This window comes from Tachypleus tridentatus, chromosome 10 (assembly GCF_004210375.1).
Source record: "Tachypleus tridentatus isolate NWPU-2018 chromosome 10, ASM421037v1, whole genome shotgun sequence".
NCBI lineage: Eukaryota > Metazoa > Arthropoda > Merostomata > Xiphosura > Limulidae > Tachypleus > Tachypleus tridentatus.
The window spans coordinates 150,345,857-150,366,922 of NC_134834.1; the positions used below are offsets into that span (position 1 = coordinate 150,345,857).

Sequence of the window (21,066 nt, forward strand, 5' to 3'; positions counted from 1 at the left end):
TTTAGTTAAATATAAGATTGTGGGAACCTCCCCAAAGTTCAGCTACAATAATAGTGTTTCGTTCAGTAAGCCATCATTACTATGGACTTTAGTCCTGTGAAACTCTCAGGTTACGAACATAATTCTGACATACTGAGTAATGTATTAATAAGTACAATCAACAAACAAGTACTACATCATCTCTCACTTACAAACTACATAGCATGTCATCACTTTTTAAAACAGTATACAGCCAAGTCATTTTCCAGTCACACACATAACACACCATTTTACTACCAAGTACACAAAACATTGTTATAGAGTGATACATGTTAAACTGAACATTCTGTATATTTGTTCTGCCAGATTTACTTCTCACATTGCAATACAAGATGAAGCTACTTGAGAAATGTATCTTTCTGGATGTGATATCTATCGATGAACCAGGTCAGTGGTGTGTAACAAATGTAATAACAAAATCTGGTACTACAATTACATCATCACACAAGATACTGTGGTCTATAATTCATCTTTAATTATTCATTTTTTCACAATCTAATCTTTGATGGACATATCAGTATGACAACCTGAAGAATTGTGGACAGTGATGCTTCATTTAAATAGTTCATGCTCAGTTACCCAACTACTGCAGACAAACACATTTACTGTAGCTTTCTAAGTCTCTCAGGAGGATATCTTTGTTGCTTGTCCTTCAGAACCAGGTGGAAGTTCTTTTGGTTTACCCTGAAAATGACACAAAATTACTGTTAAGGGTTAAAGAAAAATTAACTACAAGACTACAAGTGTTTTGTTTAACCATGGTGCGACACAAATTTGGGTCCTTGGTGTGGTTTTCACCAAAAGTAGTCTGTTTAGAAAAGACAAATGAAACAAAACTATCATCAGATATTAATTAAAATGAAGACTAATAAAGCTAAAATAAAAATCAATTAATTAATATATTTCATTACTTATGAGCATTTATTAGTTTCATGGCAAATAAAAATAAATAAAGATGGTAATATCAAGAAAATAATGAACTCAGCAAAATTATAATTACAGGATATTTCTGGTTCTGAATATTGTCACTGTCCAAGGATTCAAAATACTGCCATTCTTACATCTAATTACTATTTTTAATACTTACAGCTTAATTAATATCAGCTTGGAAAGATAATGAGCCAATTAAGGTTATTGTTTCTCATTATTCCAAGTATTTATGTCTTGTGTGTATAATATATCAGCCACACTACATGTACCATCCACAGTGCCAAAGATGTCTCCTATCTAATACCCAACTTCATCAGGCTAGCTGGGATACAAAACATACTTTACTTATGAACAATGACTGTTCTGTTGTTAAACAGACGAACTGTAATTATTGCCAATGTTATCCATGAATAAGCTCATCAATGAATTTCACTAACCACCTAGCACTAAAATTAATAGGAACTTGATTAGTATAAATTAAACTCTTTAACACCATCTTGAAGAAGCTGGTGTATTATAGAATTACTTGGATCAGAGGATGGATGGAGTAACTTTTCATGGGGTGGTTCAGACCTCTAAGCATATCTTCCAAAAATATTCTGATTTATTCTAAAATAACAGTAGTGGATATGAGTTTAGTGCTTGGAGAAGACAGACCACCCTATAATATAACACAGGTATATGTTTATAATGGTGATTAACTTGAGACAGACCACCCTATAATATAACACAGGTATATGTTTATAATGGTGATTAACTTGAGACAGACCACCCTATAATATAACACAGGTTTATGTTTATAATGGTGATTAACTTGAGACAGACCACACTATAATTAACACAGGTTTATGTTTATAATGGTGATTAACTTGAGACAGACCACACTATAATTAACACAGGTTTACGTTTATAATAGTGATTAACTTAAGAGAGACCAGACAACAGTTAACCCAGGTTTATGTTTATAATGGTGATTAACTTAAGAGAGACTAGACAACAGTTAACCCAGGTTTATGTTTATAATGGTGATTAACTTAAGAGAGACTAGACAACAGTTAACCCAGGTTTATGTTTATAATGGTGATTAACTTAAAAAAACAGACTACACTATAATATAGCACAGGTTTATGTTTATAATGGTAATTACCTTGAGACAGACCACACTATAATTAACACAGGTTTATGTTTATGTTTATAATGGTAATTACCTTGAGACAGACCACACTATAATTATCACAGGTTTATGTTTATGTTTATAATGGTAATTAACTTAAAAAAACAGACTACACTATAATATAGCACAGGTTTGTTTATAATGGTGATTAACTTAAAACAGACTACACTATAATATAGCACAGATTTATGTTTATAATGGTGATTAACTTGAGACAGACTACACTATAATATAGCACAGGTTTATGTTTATAATGGTGATTAACTTGAGACAGACCACACTGTAATTAACACAGGTTTATGTTTATAATGGTGATTAACTTAAGAGAGACTACACTATAATTAACACAGGTTTATGTTTACAATGGTGATTAACTTAAGAGAGACTACACTATAATTAACACAGATTTATGTTTATAATGGTAATTAACTTAAGATAGACCACACTATAATTAACACAGGTTTATGTTTATAATGGTGATTAACTTGAGACAGACCACACTATAATTAACACAGGTTTATGTTTACAATGGTGATTAACTTGAGACAGACCACACTATAATTAACACAGGTTTATGTTTACAATAGTGATTAACTTGAGACAGACCACACTATAATTAACACAGGTTTATGTTTATAATGGTGATTAACTTAAGACAGACTACACTATAATATAGCACAGGTTTATGTTTATAATGGTGATTAACTTAAGATAGACCACACTATAATTAACACAGGTTTATGTTTATAATGGTGATTAACTTAAGACAGACTACACTATAATATAGCACAGGTTTATGTTTATAATGGTGATTAACTTGAGACAGACCACACTATAATTAACACAGGTTTATGTTTATAATGGTGATTAACTTAAAAAAACAGACTACACTATAATTAACACAGGTTTATGTTTATAATGGTGATTAACTTAGAAAAACAGACTACACTATAATATAGCACAGGTTTATGTTTATAATGGTGATTAACTTGAGACAGACCACACTACTATAATTAACATAGATTTATGTTTATAATGGTGATTAACTTAAGAGAGACTAGACCACAGTTAACACAGGTTTATGTTTATAATGGTGATTAACTTGAGAGACTAGACCACAGTTAACACAGGTTTATGTTTACAATGGTGATTAACTTAAAACAGACTACACTATAATATAGCACAGATTTATGTTTATAATGGTGATTAACTTGAGACAGACCACACTATAATTAACACAGGTTTATGTTTACAATGGTGATTAACTTGAGACAGACCACACTATAATTAACACAAGTTTATGTTTACAATATTGATTAACTTGAGACAGACCACACTATAATTAACACAGGTTTATGTTTATAATGGTGATTAACTTAAGACAGACTACACTATAATATAGCACAGGTTTATGTTTATAATGGTAATTAACTTAAGATAGACCACACTATAATTAACACAGGTTTATGTTTATAATGGTGATTAACTTAAGACAGACTACACTATAATATAGCACAGGTTTATGTTTATAATGGTGATTAACTTGAGACAGACCACACTGTAATTAACACAGGTTTATGTTTACAATGGTGATTAACTTAAAACAGACTACACTATAATTAACACAGGTTTATGTTTACAATGGTGATTAACTTGAGACAGACCACACTATAATTAACACAGGTTTATGTTTACAATGGTGATTAACTTGAGACAGACCACACTATAATTAACACAGGTTTATGTTTACAATAGTGATTAACTGGAGACAGACCACACTATAATTAACACAGGTTTATGTTTACAATGGTGATTAACTTGAGACAGACCACACTATAATTAACACAGGTTTATGTTTATAATGGTGATTAACTTAAGACAGACTACACTATAATATAGCACAGGTTTATGTTTATAATGGTAATTAACTTAAGATAGACCACACTATAATATAGCACAGGTTTATGTTTATAATGGTGATTAACTTGAGACAGACCACACTGTAATTAACACAGGTTTATGTTTATAATGGTGATTAACTTAAGAGAGACTAGACCACAGTTAACACAGGTTTATGTTTACAATGGTGATTAACTTGAAACAGACCACACTTTAATTAACACAGGTTTATGTTTACAATGGTGATTAACTTAAAACAGACTACACCATAATTAACACAGGTTTATGTTTACAATGGTGATTAACTTGAGACAGACCACACTATAACACAGGTTTATGTTTACAATGGTGATTATCTTGAAATGTTTATAATGGTGATTAACACACTTTAATTAACACAGGTTTATGTTTACAATGGTGATTAACTTAAAACAGACTACACTATAATATAGCACAGATTTATGTTTATAATGGTGATTAACTTGAGACAGACCACACTATAATTAACACAGGTTTATGTTTACAATGGTGATTAACTTGAGACAGACCACACTATAATTAACACAGGTTTATGTTTACAATAGTGATTAACTTGAGACAGACCACACTATAATTAACACAGGTTTATGTTTATAATGGTGATTAAGTTAAGACAGACTACACTATAATATAGCACAAGTTTATGTTTATAATGGTAATTAACTTAAGATAGACCACACTATAATTAACACAGGTTTATGTTTATAATGGTGATTAACTTAAGACAGACTACACTATAATATAGCACAGGTTTATGTTTATAATGGTGATTAACTTGAGACAGACCACACTATAATTAACAGGTTTATGTTTATAATGGTGATTAACTTAAAAAAACAGACTACACTATAATTAACACAGGTTTATGTTTATAATGGTGATTAACTTGAGACAGACCACACTATAATTAGCACAGGTTTATGTTTATAATGGTGATTAACTTGAGACAGACCACACTGTAATTAACACAGGTTTATGTTTATAATGGTGATTAACTTGAGACAGACCACACTGTAATTAACACAGGTTTATGTTTATAATGGTGATTAACTTAAGAGAGACTAGACCACAGTTAACACAGGTTTATGTTTATAATGGTGATTAACTTAAAAAAACAGACTACACTATAATATAGCACAGGTTTATATTTATAATGGTGATTAACTTGACAACACTATAATTAACACAGGTTTATATTTATAATGGTGATTAACTTGAGACAGACCACACTATAATTAACACAGGTTTATGTTTATAATAGTGATTAACTTGAGACAGACCACACTATAATTAACACAGGTTTATGTTTATAATGGTGATTAACTTGAGACAGACCACACTATAATTAACACAGGTTTATGTTTATAATGGTGATTAACTTGAGACAGACCACACTATAATTAACACAGGTTTATGTTTATAATAGTGATTAACTTGAGACAGACCACACTATAATTAACACAGGTTTATGTTTATAATGGTGATTAACTTAAGACAGACTACACTATAATATTGCACAGGTTTATGTTTATAATGGTGATTAACGGAAGAAAGACTAGACCACAATTAACACAGGTTTACGTTTTTATAACAAACTAGACTACATGTCAAGACAGATTTATGTTTTTAATGGAGATTAACTTAAGAGATGAATTGCAGTAAGTTAAGAGAAATGTAAAAATTAAAAAAAAATATAGTGGATTTAGGTATGTTTTTTCTTTGTCAAGGAAACATGTGTAGGGTCAACCATGAAGAACAAAAAGGTCTTTGTGGTCCGTACATTATTTATTTAAAATGAATGAAATTAAACTTTACTGGAAATTGGTAATAACATTTTGATTGTTAAAAATATAACTCATATTTGTATACTTCATTTTTACAAAACAACAAACTATTATCAGGTACCTTTAGTTTTTGAACTCTAGAAAAGAATGGCTGATTGAGAGAATGCTGACAGTTTGATATTCCCATGCCCAGGCCAGCACCAATACCAAAGGTAAGAGGCCAAGTTTTTCCTATGAAAGAAGGAAAGGTATTAAAATAATTGCACATATTAACCAAGATTACTGAACATAAATAAACAACCACATGAACACAAAGACAAGTCTTTTGGCCTCCACTGAAATACAGGCTAAATTTGATTAGTTACATACTATTGTTTTAGCAGAATTGCTTGTGTGAAGTTGATTTATTATGAAATAAACTTATCAAATTAGAGTCATGTGTTACAAGATTCTACTTTGATTTGCTATCATTCAACCAATCAGACAGTGTCTCATCATCATAATTCTTACAAAAGTATGTCAGTACTTTCCACCAAGGCTTACTGTAATTGATGCACTTATGTTTCCCATTAGAAAGGCCACTTGACAAATATGTAGGAATCAAAAGTTTTGGCTGGTAACAGACTGAAGTAAAACTTCACATTTTATTAGAAGCAGTATAGAAGATGTGAAGAGAGTATATGAAACTATGTTAGATGTGGGCAAGTTAGAAAGCGTGAATTCTTGAAAATGGTAAGAAGAAAATCAAAAAAATGTTCTTTATATATAATTGTTGCTGTTGTTTGGTGTTTTATGGTGCAAAGCAACTAGGCTATCTACACTAAACTGGAAAAAACCAACAGAAAACAGTGAAAGTATTATGAAATGTAAATGTTAATTAAGTTAAGACAAAAACAGTGACCCAACATTGGGTAGAAACTTAAATAGAATTTTCAAGGCCAATGATCCTTGAAAATTAAAAATATTTGCAAGGTGGATGGTGTCACCATCACCAATGACACTGTCTAATGTCAGGGGTAAACCCATGATAAAAATATATCTAAAAGATGTCGTCACTCATGGTTATACCAACGGCACAATGGTAATATGTAGCCTACTGTGACTTGAGTGTCACATACACCACACATTGGTGTATCAGTCCCAAATAAATGAGGAATCACCAGGATCCTCTCCACCCCTTCATGGGTCGCAATGCATGGCAAACACATGGGTGGACGTTTAGATCTCAGAGAAGGTAAACTGAAAGTACAGACCTTCTCTTGGAGGTCCCCTCACCACATACAGGAATCCATCTCAAAGGGATACATGATTGTTACCAATGGTTTATTTGCAATTTAAGGTGTAAATGCTACATGCAAAATAAATGCTAGCATGAACTGACCACAAAAAACCACTGATCAGGACATGTAGCTAAATCAAAAGGCTTAAATGAACATCAGAATTTAAACAATGAATGAGACAACCAGAAGAGAAAGGTACCCTATACAGATAAATCAAACTTCAAGTTATTTATCAACAATTATTGAGGCAGCTTGACTACTGAGAGGTACAAGTATGTTCTTATCCCATAATGTTGTTTCCTAATGAACAAGAACTGTTGGGCAGGGTTTCATTGTTAGCAAAACACTGATATCAAGCATGCAACAAATATGGTGAAATGATACCTGGAAGAAAATGTCAAAAGGAATACCCACAAATATGGGATGGTCTGTTTAAAGTCCTGATATGAATATTATTTTGGTTACAAAGCTTATGGAGACCCAGGTCATTTGACAACCAAATGACTTGTCTGATTTGAAGAAAATAATACACAACACTTGGAACAATATTTCACAATAGTACATTGATAATAAAGTTACAGTAATATAAAAACAAGGTATACCACTCCATTTACATAAAAATAGAAAATGCCAATGCATTTTGCTTGCTTATCAAAATTGCATGTTTATTACTGTATTGAACCTGTAAACAGCTACATTCATTAAATCATTGAAGCCATCTCTAAAACATGCTACTTTTATTCTTTGTGACTCCATAACATGTATTAATCATTTATATACAAGTACGTAACTGGAACCTAAGAGAAAAATATTTAAATATACAACTCTTGTAACAGTAAATACTACTTACGTTTGAACATTAAAACTGAAAATATGATTCCTACACCGAGGCCAGAACCTGTGAAAAAAAAATCAAATGAAAATATAGAAAGTAACAATCAAAACAACAGGAAACAAGTAAATGAATACAAGTAATGAAGCATTGGCCTCTCTAAGGAAACATCTGAAGATGAAAAATTACCCTCACATTTTTGAGAAGCATTTTTTGTAGTTCTTGTAAGATTTCATCTAAGAAGATCCTGTCTTACAAACATATTAATAGTCAGGCACCCAATAAAGCTTTACATAAAAAAATGTAACACTTAAATAATAGTTACATTTGGTTATACCACAAACATGGCTATAAAAATGGAAGACACTGTCCTATTAGTAATATTTATATTTCATAAAATAGCCAATATGGTTATATGAAGGGAAGACATCATCTCATTAACCTATTCTTAATACTTACATTTTATAAAACAGCCAATATGGCTGTACAAAGGGAAGACACCATCCCATTAACCTATTAATAATACATTTTATAAGACAGCCAATATGGTTATATGAAGGGAAGACACCATCCCATTAACCTATTAATAATACATTTTATAAGACAGCCAATATGGTTATATGAAGGGAAGACATCATCTCATTAACCTATTCTTAATACTTACATTTTATAAGACAGCCAATATGGCTATACAAAGGGAAGACACCATCCCATTAACCTATTAATTATACTTACATTTTATAAGGCAGCCAATATAGCTATACAAAGGGAAGACAGCATCCAATTAACAATACTTAATTTTAAGACAGCCACTATAGCTGTATGAAGGGAAGATATACTAATAATAATCCTTTTTTTTCAATAAAGAACAAATCTTGTCTCACTAACCTATAAACATTTGTTTTGGAATTTAGCTTCTTACCTGGATGAAATTAAATGAATAGGTTTGATTTGTTTAAGTTTTAAACAATTTTTATTGCTGCATAAAATAGTGCTAAAAGAATCACCTCAAATGGAGAAGTGTACAAGTTAGTTTAATGGACTGAAGATTGGTTGAGTGGGAAGAAGAAAACAGTTGTTATTGCTAAAGAGTTAAGCCTAACTGGACTAATGTTACAAATAGTGTACCTTGAGGATCTTACATTGATGATACTGACTAAAGCCTAAAAAGGAAATTTACATTTGCTAATGAAGTAAACATTTCAGATCTAGCCAGCTTTAACAAGATGATACAATTTTACAGAGGCCTACCTTGACCAATTAGTTGGACAAACATGTGGTAAATAACATCTAATCATTATGAGTATAATGTTATAAATGTAAATTTATACATATATTTTAAATATGAATCATTATAGTTACTTGGATGAGAAAAAAAATCAATCTTGGACATTGGTTGATATATCTTTTAAACTGTTGAGACTGTGGTAATGCTAATAAAATTTTGAGTTCTATAACATATCGACAACATAACACACAAGTAACAAAGAAACACTTGAAACTTCAATCCTGTCTCTGTACACCAAACCTTGAGAGATGGCAAGAATTTAAAAATGAATTTTTTTCAGAACTTAATAATAAAGTTCCCAACTTCACTACTTCCAATAATAATTCAATTCATAAATTTATCATTCTACTGAGAAAAGAATAATGTCTTAACTGAAGACCACCTCATCTTTCCGATATCTCAAACTTCTGTCCTCTTGCTCTATTGTCTTCACAAGGACATCAGAGGCCTCTATTCCCCAGATAATCTTGTAAACTGAATAAGATCATCTCTAAACACCCAATGCTCAATGAGAACCTGAACAATCTTCATCAGATAACCCTTTTCACTTTAGAATCATCCTAAGCCTCTTCCTTTGAACTCTTTCCAACAAGTCAATAATTTACAAGTGCTGGCCTTTAAACTGTAGCATGTTATGTGTTTCCAAAAGTAAGATATCAAAACCTACACCAAAAGGTTTTTATCAGAGCTCCTCATTATGAAGACATAAAATATAATTAAAATACAAAAATTTATTTATAAAATCAGCAAAACTAGATTAGAAAAAAGCTGCAAACTGCAGTTAGATTAAAATTAAGGTTATGGAATATTAATGTTTTAGTTATACTCAATGAAATTATTATGCAAATTACACCAACATTGTATGTAAATTCATATCAGATATAAAAACTAAGTTACACAAGAGTAAACTTATTATTACCTGTAGTATAACTCTTACAAAGCATATATCATATATGTCATCTAACTGAACCCACATTTCAAACCAGTAATCGGGGTTGGTTGGGATGTTTGAAGGGGAACTCATCAATACTTGAGCAAAAAATATATGACACAACATATTTGTTTTTTTTTATAAGATGTAGATGGAAGCTCACTAGAATATACTTTAAATTAAAATAATAAATTCATGCATTTGTTCATAACATCTAGACAATACTATGTAGTATGAACACTGATTTGGTATGTAGGCTATTTTATGAATTCTGTAGAAAAATTTTAACAGTTAACAATTTCCATATCAAAGAAATGAAAACAGGCAATTGATATGATGAAATTGACTAGATTTGTAGAACAAAATCCAATAAAATGAACATTTCAAAAATACAACGACCAAGCCATCAGAACACCCATATAATAAACCTGGCAAATTTCAAAATGTTTTCAAAGTCTTTTCATTACATATATTTTCTTTAAAATTATTACTGACGAGAAATTTAAGTGGGTTTAACTTAAAGAGAAAGCATGTTCAGTATACGAACGATAAAGGTTGAATTTAAGATATTTTATTTAGTTATTTATAGTTTTAGTTCAAAGGACGGTAGAGCTGAGATAAACCATTATGTTTTGTACTGTCCAAAATCAAACGTTATGTTAGCATTTAACATGTATCAATATTCTAAGAGAAATCTAACCTAGTGACTAGAGGAATTTATCCTATAACAGTGTACGGATCAACAACATATGGAATTCTTACACTATCTTTCAATTTGTGCTAATCCGTAACTGTTAAGTTAATAGCTTAAGTTCAGTAACTTTAACTATCCACTTACCCATTTTGATAAAAGTATCGGCAATACAATGATCCCATTTTTCACCAACTTCATCTTCAGACTTGCGGTTCACCTTCGCCATGGTCATGGTAATAGTAAACTAAGCGAAGAGACCCCTGGCGGTATATTACTTTACATATTAATTCCAAATAACGATTGAGCGGAAATTTAAAATTGCATGTGAACGTAATAATTAAATATCATAAGAAATCTTCATAATGGGTATAATAAAATTTTAAGCTAGCCTCGCTTTGGCTTTAATCTAAAATATATTGCTTTATATTTTTCTAATATGTGTCTTTGCACATTCAAATCGTGAAAAAATTTGCCCTGTAAACATTTTCTAATTTAGGTTAAAGATATATGTCATGTCAAAGTCGAATATAAATAAAATAGTTAAAAAATAGTTTAATTGCGAATTGATTTGTTTTTAATTTCGCGCAAAGCTACATGAGGGCTATCTACGCTAGCCATCCATAATTTAGCAGTGTAAGACTAGAGTGAAGACAGCTAGTCATCACCACCCACCGCCAACTCTTGGGCTACTCTTTTACCAACGAATAGCGGGATTGATCGTCACATTATAACGCCCCCACGGCTGAAAGAGCAAACATGTTTGGTGTGATGGGTATTCGAACCCGCGACCCTGAGATTTCGAATTTGAATGCTTTAACCACCTGACCATACCGGGCCTTTTTATTGGAAAGAACAATTACAAAAGTTATTATATGATGTATGAAAGGGAGCGTTATCTATATTTTACCTAACCTTAATCCTTTTTTAGTAACATCCGACTGCCACACATAATAAAATAGAAGATGGAAACAAACAGGCAATCATCCCGAAGTAACTGTAATTAATAGTGACAACATTTAGTAAAATGTTATTGTAAGACCAACTCAATAGTGGCAATCCTGGTGGCAACCTAAGGCAGCTTTCCACTTGATACTCTTAGCGTTTCCCCTTCAGTCCCCATTCATTGGTAATTCTAAGGGCTCATGACGCCAAAATTCGTGTTTCGATATCCATAGTGGGCGGAGCACAGATGGCTCGGTGTGTAGCATTGTGCTTAACAAAAACATTTGAAAGTGATTCGCTTACTACAATGTGTAAGTTCACCTGTCTACGACTGAGCATTGGTAAGATATGACGTGCTGAACAGTAAACCTTTCTTTAGAGCCACTAGACTGTGTAATAACTAAATAAACTAACAAAGTACAGCAAATGAATGTTATCTCGACATGGTTTTTAAACCAAACGAACGCTGTAAGTATGGTTTATCAGCTACTCGAATCTCAGTCTTATTTAAGGTTTATCTTCGAAATTATGCTATAAAATTATTAAAACTGATTTAGAATAATTTTGCTTACACTGCAGATTAGAAAATGAAAATACTTTTTTCAGATATCTTTATTCTCCTGTAGAAAAATTAATGAATGATTTCAATTTGGAAACCAATATCTATTGACCCTTTTTTCCCACATATTATGGATTTCTTTCTCTTTATCGTTTGAATCCCGAGGTTGCTTACGAATGAGTCCGGCATGGCCAGGTGGTTAAGGCACTCGACTCATAATCTGAGAGTCGCTGGTTCGAATTCCCGTCACACCGAACATGCTCACTCTTTCAGCCGTGGGGGGCGTTAAAAGGTTACGGTCAATCCCACTATTCGTTGGTAAAAGAGTAGTCTATGAGTTGGCGGTTGGTGGTGATGACTAACTGCCTTCCCTCTAGTTTTGCACTGCTAAATTTGGAACGGCTAGCGCAGATAGTCCTCGTGTAGCTTTGCGCGAAATTTAAAACAAACAAATAAACAATGCTTACGAACGATGATTTTCGGGTAAATATACTTGGTGGTGTCCTGTATAGGTAGCCACCCCTAATTTAGCAATTAAAGACCCGAACGAAGGCATCGACTCAACACTATCCATCGCCAGTCCTTGGGGTGCTTTTTTTTAACCAACAAATAGTGGGATTGACCGTAACATTATGACTCTCCTACAGCTATAGGGGCAAGCATGTTTGCCAACGGGGATTCGAACTTGTGCCCCACAGCTTGCGATACGAAAGCAAAAACAAGTAGACCATTATATAAATAAGATCTCAAAACGTTTACTTTGAAATGTCTTCCTTAAATAGGTCTATACTGCATAAATTCTATTTAGGTAGGTTATAAATGGGTACGTTAGCTTGAGGCAACTGTTCACAAATAATTACAAGGTTTATTTAGACTGTTATCTGGAAAACCAAAAACCTATAAATTTAAAACGTGTTTCTGTATAAGGAACAAAGATAGATTCGTTACCTGTGCGTTACAATGTGTAATAAAGGCTTAATTTGTTACATGTTTGTATGTTATTAACAACCGACTGGAAGGAAGTTATCTAAATTCATAATTAATGAAAGGTTATCTTTGGACAAGAAGAGTTACTTCCCTTATATGCAATTATATTTTTAATAAACGCCCATAAGAACTACAACATACAAAATGTAAATTTGAATGTACCCCACATGGACCCATCAAACCTTCATACCAAATTTGGTGAAGACCCATTAATAGAGGGCGAAGTAGTGGTACAAAACATGGACCTAATGTATCCCTGATATAATTCGTTTAAGATTGTTAGGTCTAAGAGGACTTTTTACGTAGTTATTTTCGCAAGTTATTATTATCATTAGAAGTAAGAACGTAGTTAGTTTGGTAACTTATTGTTAGAAGTAAGAAAGAAGTTGTTAGTTTGGTAACGTATTATCTACTCTTCAGTTAAACGGTATACTTGTGTTATAGGGAATCATAAAAACATAGCTACAGTTTGTAATAATACATCACGTTAAGGGTCAAAGTTATGAAAAACGAGGGTTGTCATGAACTTAGTAAAATTGAGGCATGCGTATTAACTACGGGAATAAATGATTGGTGAGTATTGTAGATGTATCGCTAAATTTTTCCATAAGCCAATTGGAAACGACTTAGTGATAAGCTAACTATGACGTAAGTATTTTATTATTTCATGTGACAAAAAAATTGTTAATAGGTATGTCGTGAAAATGGACTGTAAAAATGTTTATACTTTCTTCTAATTTACGATGCCACGCACAGAGGGCGCTAGTAACTAATAATAAATATGAAATGCAGCTTTTACAGACTGTAAAGAAATTTGTTTTGTTTTTTATTTATTCTAATGATATATGTTTTCGATCTGTATTTCATTGATATGTTAATTTAAGAAACTTTCATTTTCGTCCATGAGGTTCCGGTATGATTAATGGCATAAGTTAGTTTCAGAAACAAACAGTAGAGGATATGTGATGAAAATTGGATTTATTAAATAACCTTAAAACCTGTACAAGCGGCAATGAATATAAAATAACAAACAACGATTCATATTATGTTACACGTTTTTAGTTCAAATTCAGCGGTGCATATATTTTATCTTATAATTTTCACACCACCTTCTAAGACAACCTTCAGTGACCGTGGGGTAAAATTAAATCAAAACCAGCTTATCTACAGTATTAATAATATAAAGAAAAGTTAATGTAGCTACTACTGGGCACAACTTACTCGCTAATAAATCTGCAGTCCTTAAAATCTATTAACTTTTAGGAAGTTCTGAATATGATGGTGTAAATTCGATTACATCTAATCAAAGACAAGAGAACATGAAGAAAAACTATCCCTAATATTCAGTTTAATCTATAACAGGTAGAATAATATCTATAGGGCAAAAGTTAAAAATTGATATGTATATAGAATGTGTATTCACAAAACTACACTAATAATATTTTGTACTAAACTTTCCCAAACTAAAGTAAATATTGACAGTGTATATTCTTGTACCTTATCTTTTATATTAAATGTAATAATATTATTTCACGTGTTACAATCAGCTGAATTTCAAATAACACCAGATACAAGTATAATATTCAAAATTAAAACTTACGGTGAAGTTAAAGAGCCATATTCCTCTTTTTTTCAGAAAATAAACATCAATTTCAGTCTTATTTCATTAAATAGATAGCCCACATTGATCTTATTGTAAGTATCATCTTCTCTACCCCACTCCTCAAGAAAAAAACAAAAAGAAATACAGCACCCGTTTTTGTTCAAAACCTCCATAAGAATGGAAGTACACACGCGGCTAAAACGTACACCCAAAACTTGGATGTTTATTCAGCGTTAACAACCAAGCGTATATTCATGAGAAGAATTTAACACTAGTATTTCTCAGGTACACAGATAGTGTTTTAATGCATTTTCAGTGCATTCGTTAATTAGTTCTACTCGAGGTGTAAGGTTAAAGACGATTTAAAACCTTGTTGTTTCGTATTCTCCAATAAAACGACGAAATATGTTGTCATGACAACCAACCACACTGGTACATATTGTTCACTACACGCCTGAAAATAACAAGATACGTCGTCATGACAATTTAAATTAATTTTATTGCTTGACATTTTGCAACACGTTACAAATATATCATCGCCATGATAAACTATCGTAAAGTCTATATTCTTATAACCAACTACAATGTTGTCATGGCGACTGTTTAAGTTCACCCTCATGCCTTTACGAGTACCAAAGGATAGCACGTGAACAGGAGAAATTAAGTTCGTTACCATGTTAAGTTGTGACTGGTCTGGAAAGAGACAAAAAGTGGAATCACAATAATAGCATTAGCGCAAGAACTGCTCACTACATATCAAAGTCAGACCAAAGATGGTTAAGGACATTTCACAGACACGTATTGATATAACTAATCAAGATTCTAATCCTGAAATCTAAAGAAATCGTGAAAATCAGTGAAATGATTCAACATACCTAGATTAATGAACCACAAATAAATGTAATCCCTTACTCCGATTACTGGAAACCAACATAAGTTGAAAGATAAGTGTGCAACAATATAAACTGAAACGCACGTTTACAACAATATAAACAAACATAAGATTAAACAATATAAATATAAACGTCAGTTTGCAACAATATAAACAAACATAAGATTGAACAATATAAATAAAAACGTCAGTTTGCAACAATATAAACTGAAACGTTAGTCTGCAACAATATAAACAAACATAAGTTTGAACAATATAAATAGAAACGTCAGTTTGCAACAATATATATAAACACAAGTTTGAACAATATAAACTGAAACGTCAGTTTACAACAATATAAGCAAAGATAAGTTTCTTTAATCACATAATACTTCTGTCACACGAAAAGTGTTTGTACACTGAACCACATGAAACTGTTCACTGTGGCAGGTTAGAGCAGTCCAACAGGAAAATTATAAAGGCACTTAAACTGTTGCAGTTGAGCAAAGAAAACGTTTATATACATGCATATCGTAAGAGTTTACCGCCAAGAATATCTCAGACACAAAACCTGCACTCGATTGCTTGATCACATGACTCACATTACCTGCGGGCAATGTACATCTTGGAATGAAGGTTTATACTGTTTTACACACTTTATAGATTTATGTGAGAAACTTAACCAGTACCAATAAGTATAAGCTGAACTTAAAATACTGATACGAAAGCTTGCAAAAAATTATAATCAGATAACAATTCACTGCTTAGCTGCAGCATGGGTTCACTAACGTTAGGATGAAAACCTTAAATAAATTCATCAACTAATGAGTTCTTTAAATTCGTGACGGTAATTAAACAGTTTCCTAAGCTCGTGGATTTACTAAGATGATGATGATAATAATCCTAAATAGCTTAATAAATTAACATGTTTAATAGCATTAAGAAGACAATCCTAAAGACCTTCACAAGTTCACTAGCCTTACACTAAGCCGTTTTATAAACTTATGGCTTCACTGGATAATAACCCTAAATAAATCCCTAAACTAATGGGCTAACATGAGGAAGTTAACCCTAAACACTTTACTAGATTAATGGTCTAGCATTGAGAAGCTAACCCTAAACACTTTACTAGATTAATGGTCTAGCATTGAGAAGCTAACCCTAAACAATATCCAAATTAATGGATTCTCTTACTTGCATTACGAAAGTACTAAACACTTTATTGAACCAATTGGTTCATTACGAGTATGGTTATAATCGTAAATAGTTTCCTAAACCTATGGGTTCACTACCATTACGCTGAGCTACATTTCTAAGCTAATGGTTTCACTGGACGATAACCCTAAATAAATTCCTAAATTGATGGGTTAAACAAAATTATGAATATTGTCTCAAATAGCTTCCTATACTCATAGGTTCAATATAATTTGATAACAACTCCAAACAGCTTACTACACTCATTGGGTTTACAAGCATTGTAATTATAGTCCTAAATAGTTTCCTAAAGTGCTAAAACATTCTTTTTACTTCAACATCTAATAAGAGATTTGGAGACTTGAAAAACATGTTATACGTGCATGGGAAAATAGCAGCAGTTACACAACTGTGAGTAAATTTGTTTCTTTCTAAAATAGTTCAAATAATACTGTTTTTTGTTCAGTAAAATACTTACTGAAAGTAGCCTTAAAGATTAGAACAAAAACAAATGTTATATAAACATTTCAACATCGTAAAAGTAACCGTGCCATCTATGTGAGAATATTTATATAACTGGTTTTGCTGTTTGTCCTACACTTAATGGAAGTTTTCTTAACTTAATCCTGGAAAAGCGGGTTAAAAATCATATACAAATTATAATAAAAGGAAACATTTGGCAAAACTAAATTTCATACAATCGTTTCATTATTATTGTTTTTGCGGGTACACAGACAAAATCAATAATGATTTATATATTACAGTAAGTTGATTCAAGGTTCAAATTTCGTATTACCTCCATTTGTAACTCAACGAATTGTTACCAAATTTAAAGTCTGTACTCTTTGTATTCTTGTGTACTATAAATTACGTGAAGTTTCACTTCATATTTTCACGTTCATCAAATGTGGCAAGGTTAATAGTGACAAATGTAAGAATATATTCGTTGTAAAGATTTTATATTATAATGATAAGGTTAATCATTTAACACTGCCAGAAAAATCAAAACAACACCAAAACTACTCATTCGTTGTACATTATTGTAAAATGTTACTTAATACGCTTGAAGAAAACATACAGTACTTCTACATTATTGTAACATGCCACTTAACATATTTGAAGAAAACATCCAGTCCTTCTACATTATTGTAAAATGTTACTGTGAACTACCAGTCATTACATATTACTTTAAAATACAAGTATTATATATTAGTGTAAAATACCAATATTATGTGTTAGTGTAAAATACAAGTAGTATATATTACTGTAAAATACCAGTTATTATATATTATTTTAAAACATCAGTCATTATATATTATTGTAAAATACCAGTCATTATGTATTACTGTAAAATACAAGTATTATATATTACTGTAAGCTACATGTCATTACGTATTACTGTAAACTATCAGCATATATTATTGTAAAATACAAGTATTATATATTACTGTAAACTGTCAGTCATCGTATATCACCGTAAACTACAAGCATAAAATCACCTCAACTACGACCTTATGTAACTATTCTCCCCAAAATACTTAAAACATTTTAAATTAAAAAAATAGAAAGGAACGTTTAAATTTTACTTCACAATCTAGATTTGTTCTCATTTCGGTACGCCGAAAAGATGCTGACCAGAAAAAGAGAGACAAATACAGTACTGGCCTTACTAACCAGTTGAGTTTTAGAAGGTTACTGTCTGACAGGGGTTGTGGACGTATGCAATTAATAACCTCTTCTTCCTGCACTACTTTACTCTCGTATTACAACATAAAATTCGCTTTCCTTCGTAGTTGTATGAGCTGTTTTATTCTTAGTGCTCTCGAGAGTAAACTACTATTACGAGTATTCAGCTAAAAACATTTTCAAGTTGGCCATCCTACACTAAAGATCATTACGCATGGTGATGTAGGATTTCTCTCGATCCAATTAGATGATGCAGATTTCTATAAAACTTACAAGACCATAGAGCATTGTGTAAACTTTAAGAATATCAACTGCATCTAGTAGTACTGTCTAATATTCTAGGACTACAAACTTGCGTAAACCTTACAAATATCAACTCCATCTTGTGTTAATATTCTTAGATTACAGATTTAAGTAAACTTTACGAATATAAACTCCATCTAGTGGTAGTATTAAATGGTTGCCGACTTTTGCGTAAACTTTACGAATATAAACTCCATCTAGTGGTAGTATTAAATGGTTGCCGACTTTTGCGTAAACTTTACGAATATTAGTTCCATCTATTCTAGTGCCATTGTTCTAAGGCTACATATATGCGTAAACTTTACAAATATCAACTCCATTTAGTGGTATTATTTTAAGACTACATATATGCGTAAACTTTACGAACATCGGCTCCATTTGTAATATTTGCCCTGAAATACAAAATACTTACAGTGCGTCGATTTTTTCTCTCATATTTATAAGATCAAAAAATTTAATTAATCCATGACAAACCACTACCTTGGAATATTCTTTCTGGAATAAAAATAGCCAGAGCGACTTTAAAATCGCATGTGCAATGTAGTATTTTATACACGTAATATAGTTGTAAATACATTTCCTTCGCAACTAATAAAGTGAACTAAGTGAGAAGTCGTAGAAGTATTCACTCTACGGTGGCCGGACATGTATTCTCCTATTCATGAAACTTGGTCTCGTTGGGTACTTTCGTACTTTGGGCTCTACTCCTAAGACGTATCTTCTCTGAAGAAACTTCTAGAATTGAACACTCTTTTCACACGTGTTTGATTCAGCTCTTCAACGTGGAGTAACAGGGAATCTAATACCTTCCAGAATGTTCCACATAATAAATTATCGTTTCAAGTCTACCTTTTACATGCTACTTTTCAACAACCTTCAACAATATGCTTATGTAGTAACTTAGAAATTTCGTGTTAATCTTCTGGATCGGAATTTTGGTAATTAATTTTTTCACACTTTACACATTTTAATTAAAATAAGAAAGCAAAATATCACGCTTTCCAGCCACCAGAATACTCACTTCTTTACATTGAAGTATCCTACACGAAAATGAGCTAAATAATTTAGTATCTCTAAAGTTAGGGCTATCTCTCAAGGTATTCTGCTTCTCTGTAATAGAACTATGTATACAAAGTTTTCTTAGCTTATTAAAACTGTTTTTGCGGAAAAGTAAGTCAAACAGGTGTTTTTTCAATATTAATAAAGTACTGGGAAGTTTAACCCTAAATGCAAGATCTGATCCCACAAAAGAGATAAGTTTAATCCTAAACGTAAGATCTGATCCCACAAAACAGAGAAATTTAACCCTAAACGTAAAATCTGATCCTGTAAAACAGAAAAGTTTAACCTTAAACGTAAGATTTGATCTTGTAAAACAGAGAAGTTTAACCCTAAACGTAAAATCTGATCCCACAAAACAGATAAGTTTAAAATAACAGCCTCAAGGCACACCTTCTTACACATCTGAAACTAAACCACCAGAAAATAAGATAAAAATTCAAGTCCAACAGAAAGTTTCGTGTATAAGAAGTTTTTAGTACCTTCTAAACAGTTAGTTTTATTAAGGTGTTGCTTCTGTCTCTAAGGTTTTACTTGCTATCGTAGCTGGAAAGTTGTCTGTATAACTACAGATCTCTAATATTGGAATCGTTCTTTGCGTTATAAAATTCTCAGGCTGTTTCAAAGAGTAAGTTATGTCATCCTAGTTTATGTTTCACGCGAGGTTAATTTGTTAACTTATTGGATGGAGCAGGCATTCAGAATTCTCTGTACCACCCCCCGAGTCTCCAGGTGATGGAAGCTTGGAGCTTCCCCAGAGTCACTCCTCCTTCTGTTAGCCTCTTCTCCACTAAGTGAGTCCTCCTCCAACAAATCATGCCTGGGTCCCCTGCCCCCACAGGAGTCCCGAGGCATCCCTAGTCACCTGGTCAGAGGTTGTCGTATTGGCTTGTTGTCTAGAATTTTTTCAACCTCATTCACGATATTCGTGTTCAGTCGTGGCACCACCTAGCAGGGAAACATGGTTAATAT

At 32.0% G+C, this 21,066-nt stretch overlaps 2 protein-coding genes across 6 annotated transcripts in view; both read right to left on the minus strand.

The window, feature by feature from the left end:
- Positions 1–492: 492 nt before the first annotated feature.
- Positions 493–11,170, minus strand: LOC143230614 (MICOS complex subunit Mic10-like). Its single transcript, XM_076464465.1, has 4 exons — positions 11,035–11,170; positions 7,996–8,043; positions 5,987–6,096; positions 493–723 (listed from the first exon to the last, which is right to left on the minus strand). The coding sequence occupies exons 1-4, from the start codon at positions 11,120–11,122 to the stop codon at positions 664–666; spliced, it is 306 nt and encodes a 101-aa protein (XP_076320580.1). The 5' UTR covers positions 11,123–11,170; the 3' UTR covers positions 493–663.
- A 3,169-nt stretch (positions 11,171–14,339) lies between these two features.
- The window catches only part of LOC143230616 (voltage-gated potassium channel subunit beta-2-like), a 54,172-nt gene continuing 47,445 nt past the window's right edge, over positions 14,340–21,066 (minus strand). For 4 of the 5 annotated variants that reach the window (XM_076464468.1, XM_076464467.1, XM_076464469.1 and 1 more), the window contains one exon: positions 14,340–21,042. In XM_076464468.1, the coding sequence (XP_076320583.1) occupies positions 20,956–21,042 (87 nt within the window). In that variant the 3' untranslated portion in view covers positions 14,340–20,955. The remainder of the gene's footprint in view (positions 21,043–21,066) is intronic. The other variant, XR_013016548.1, reaches the window with a different exon arrangement.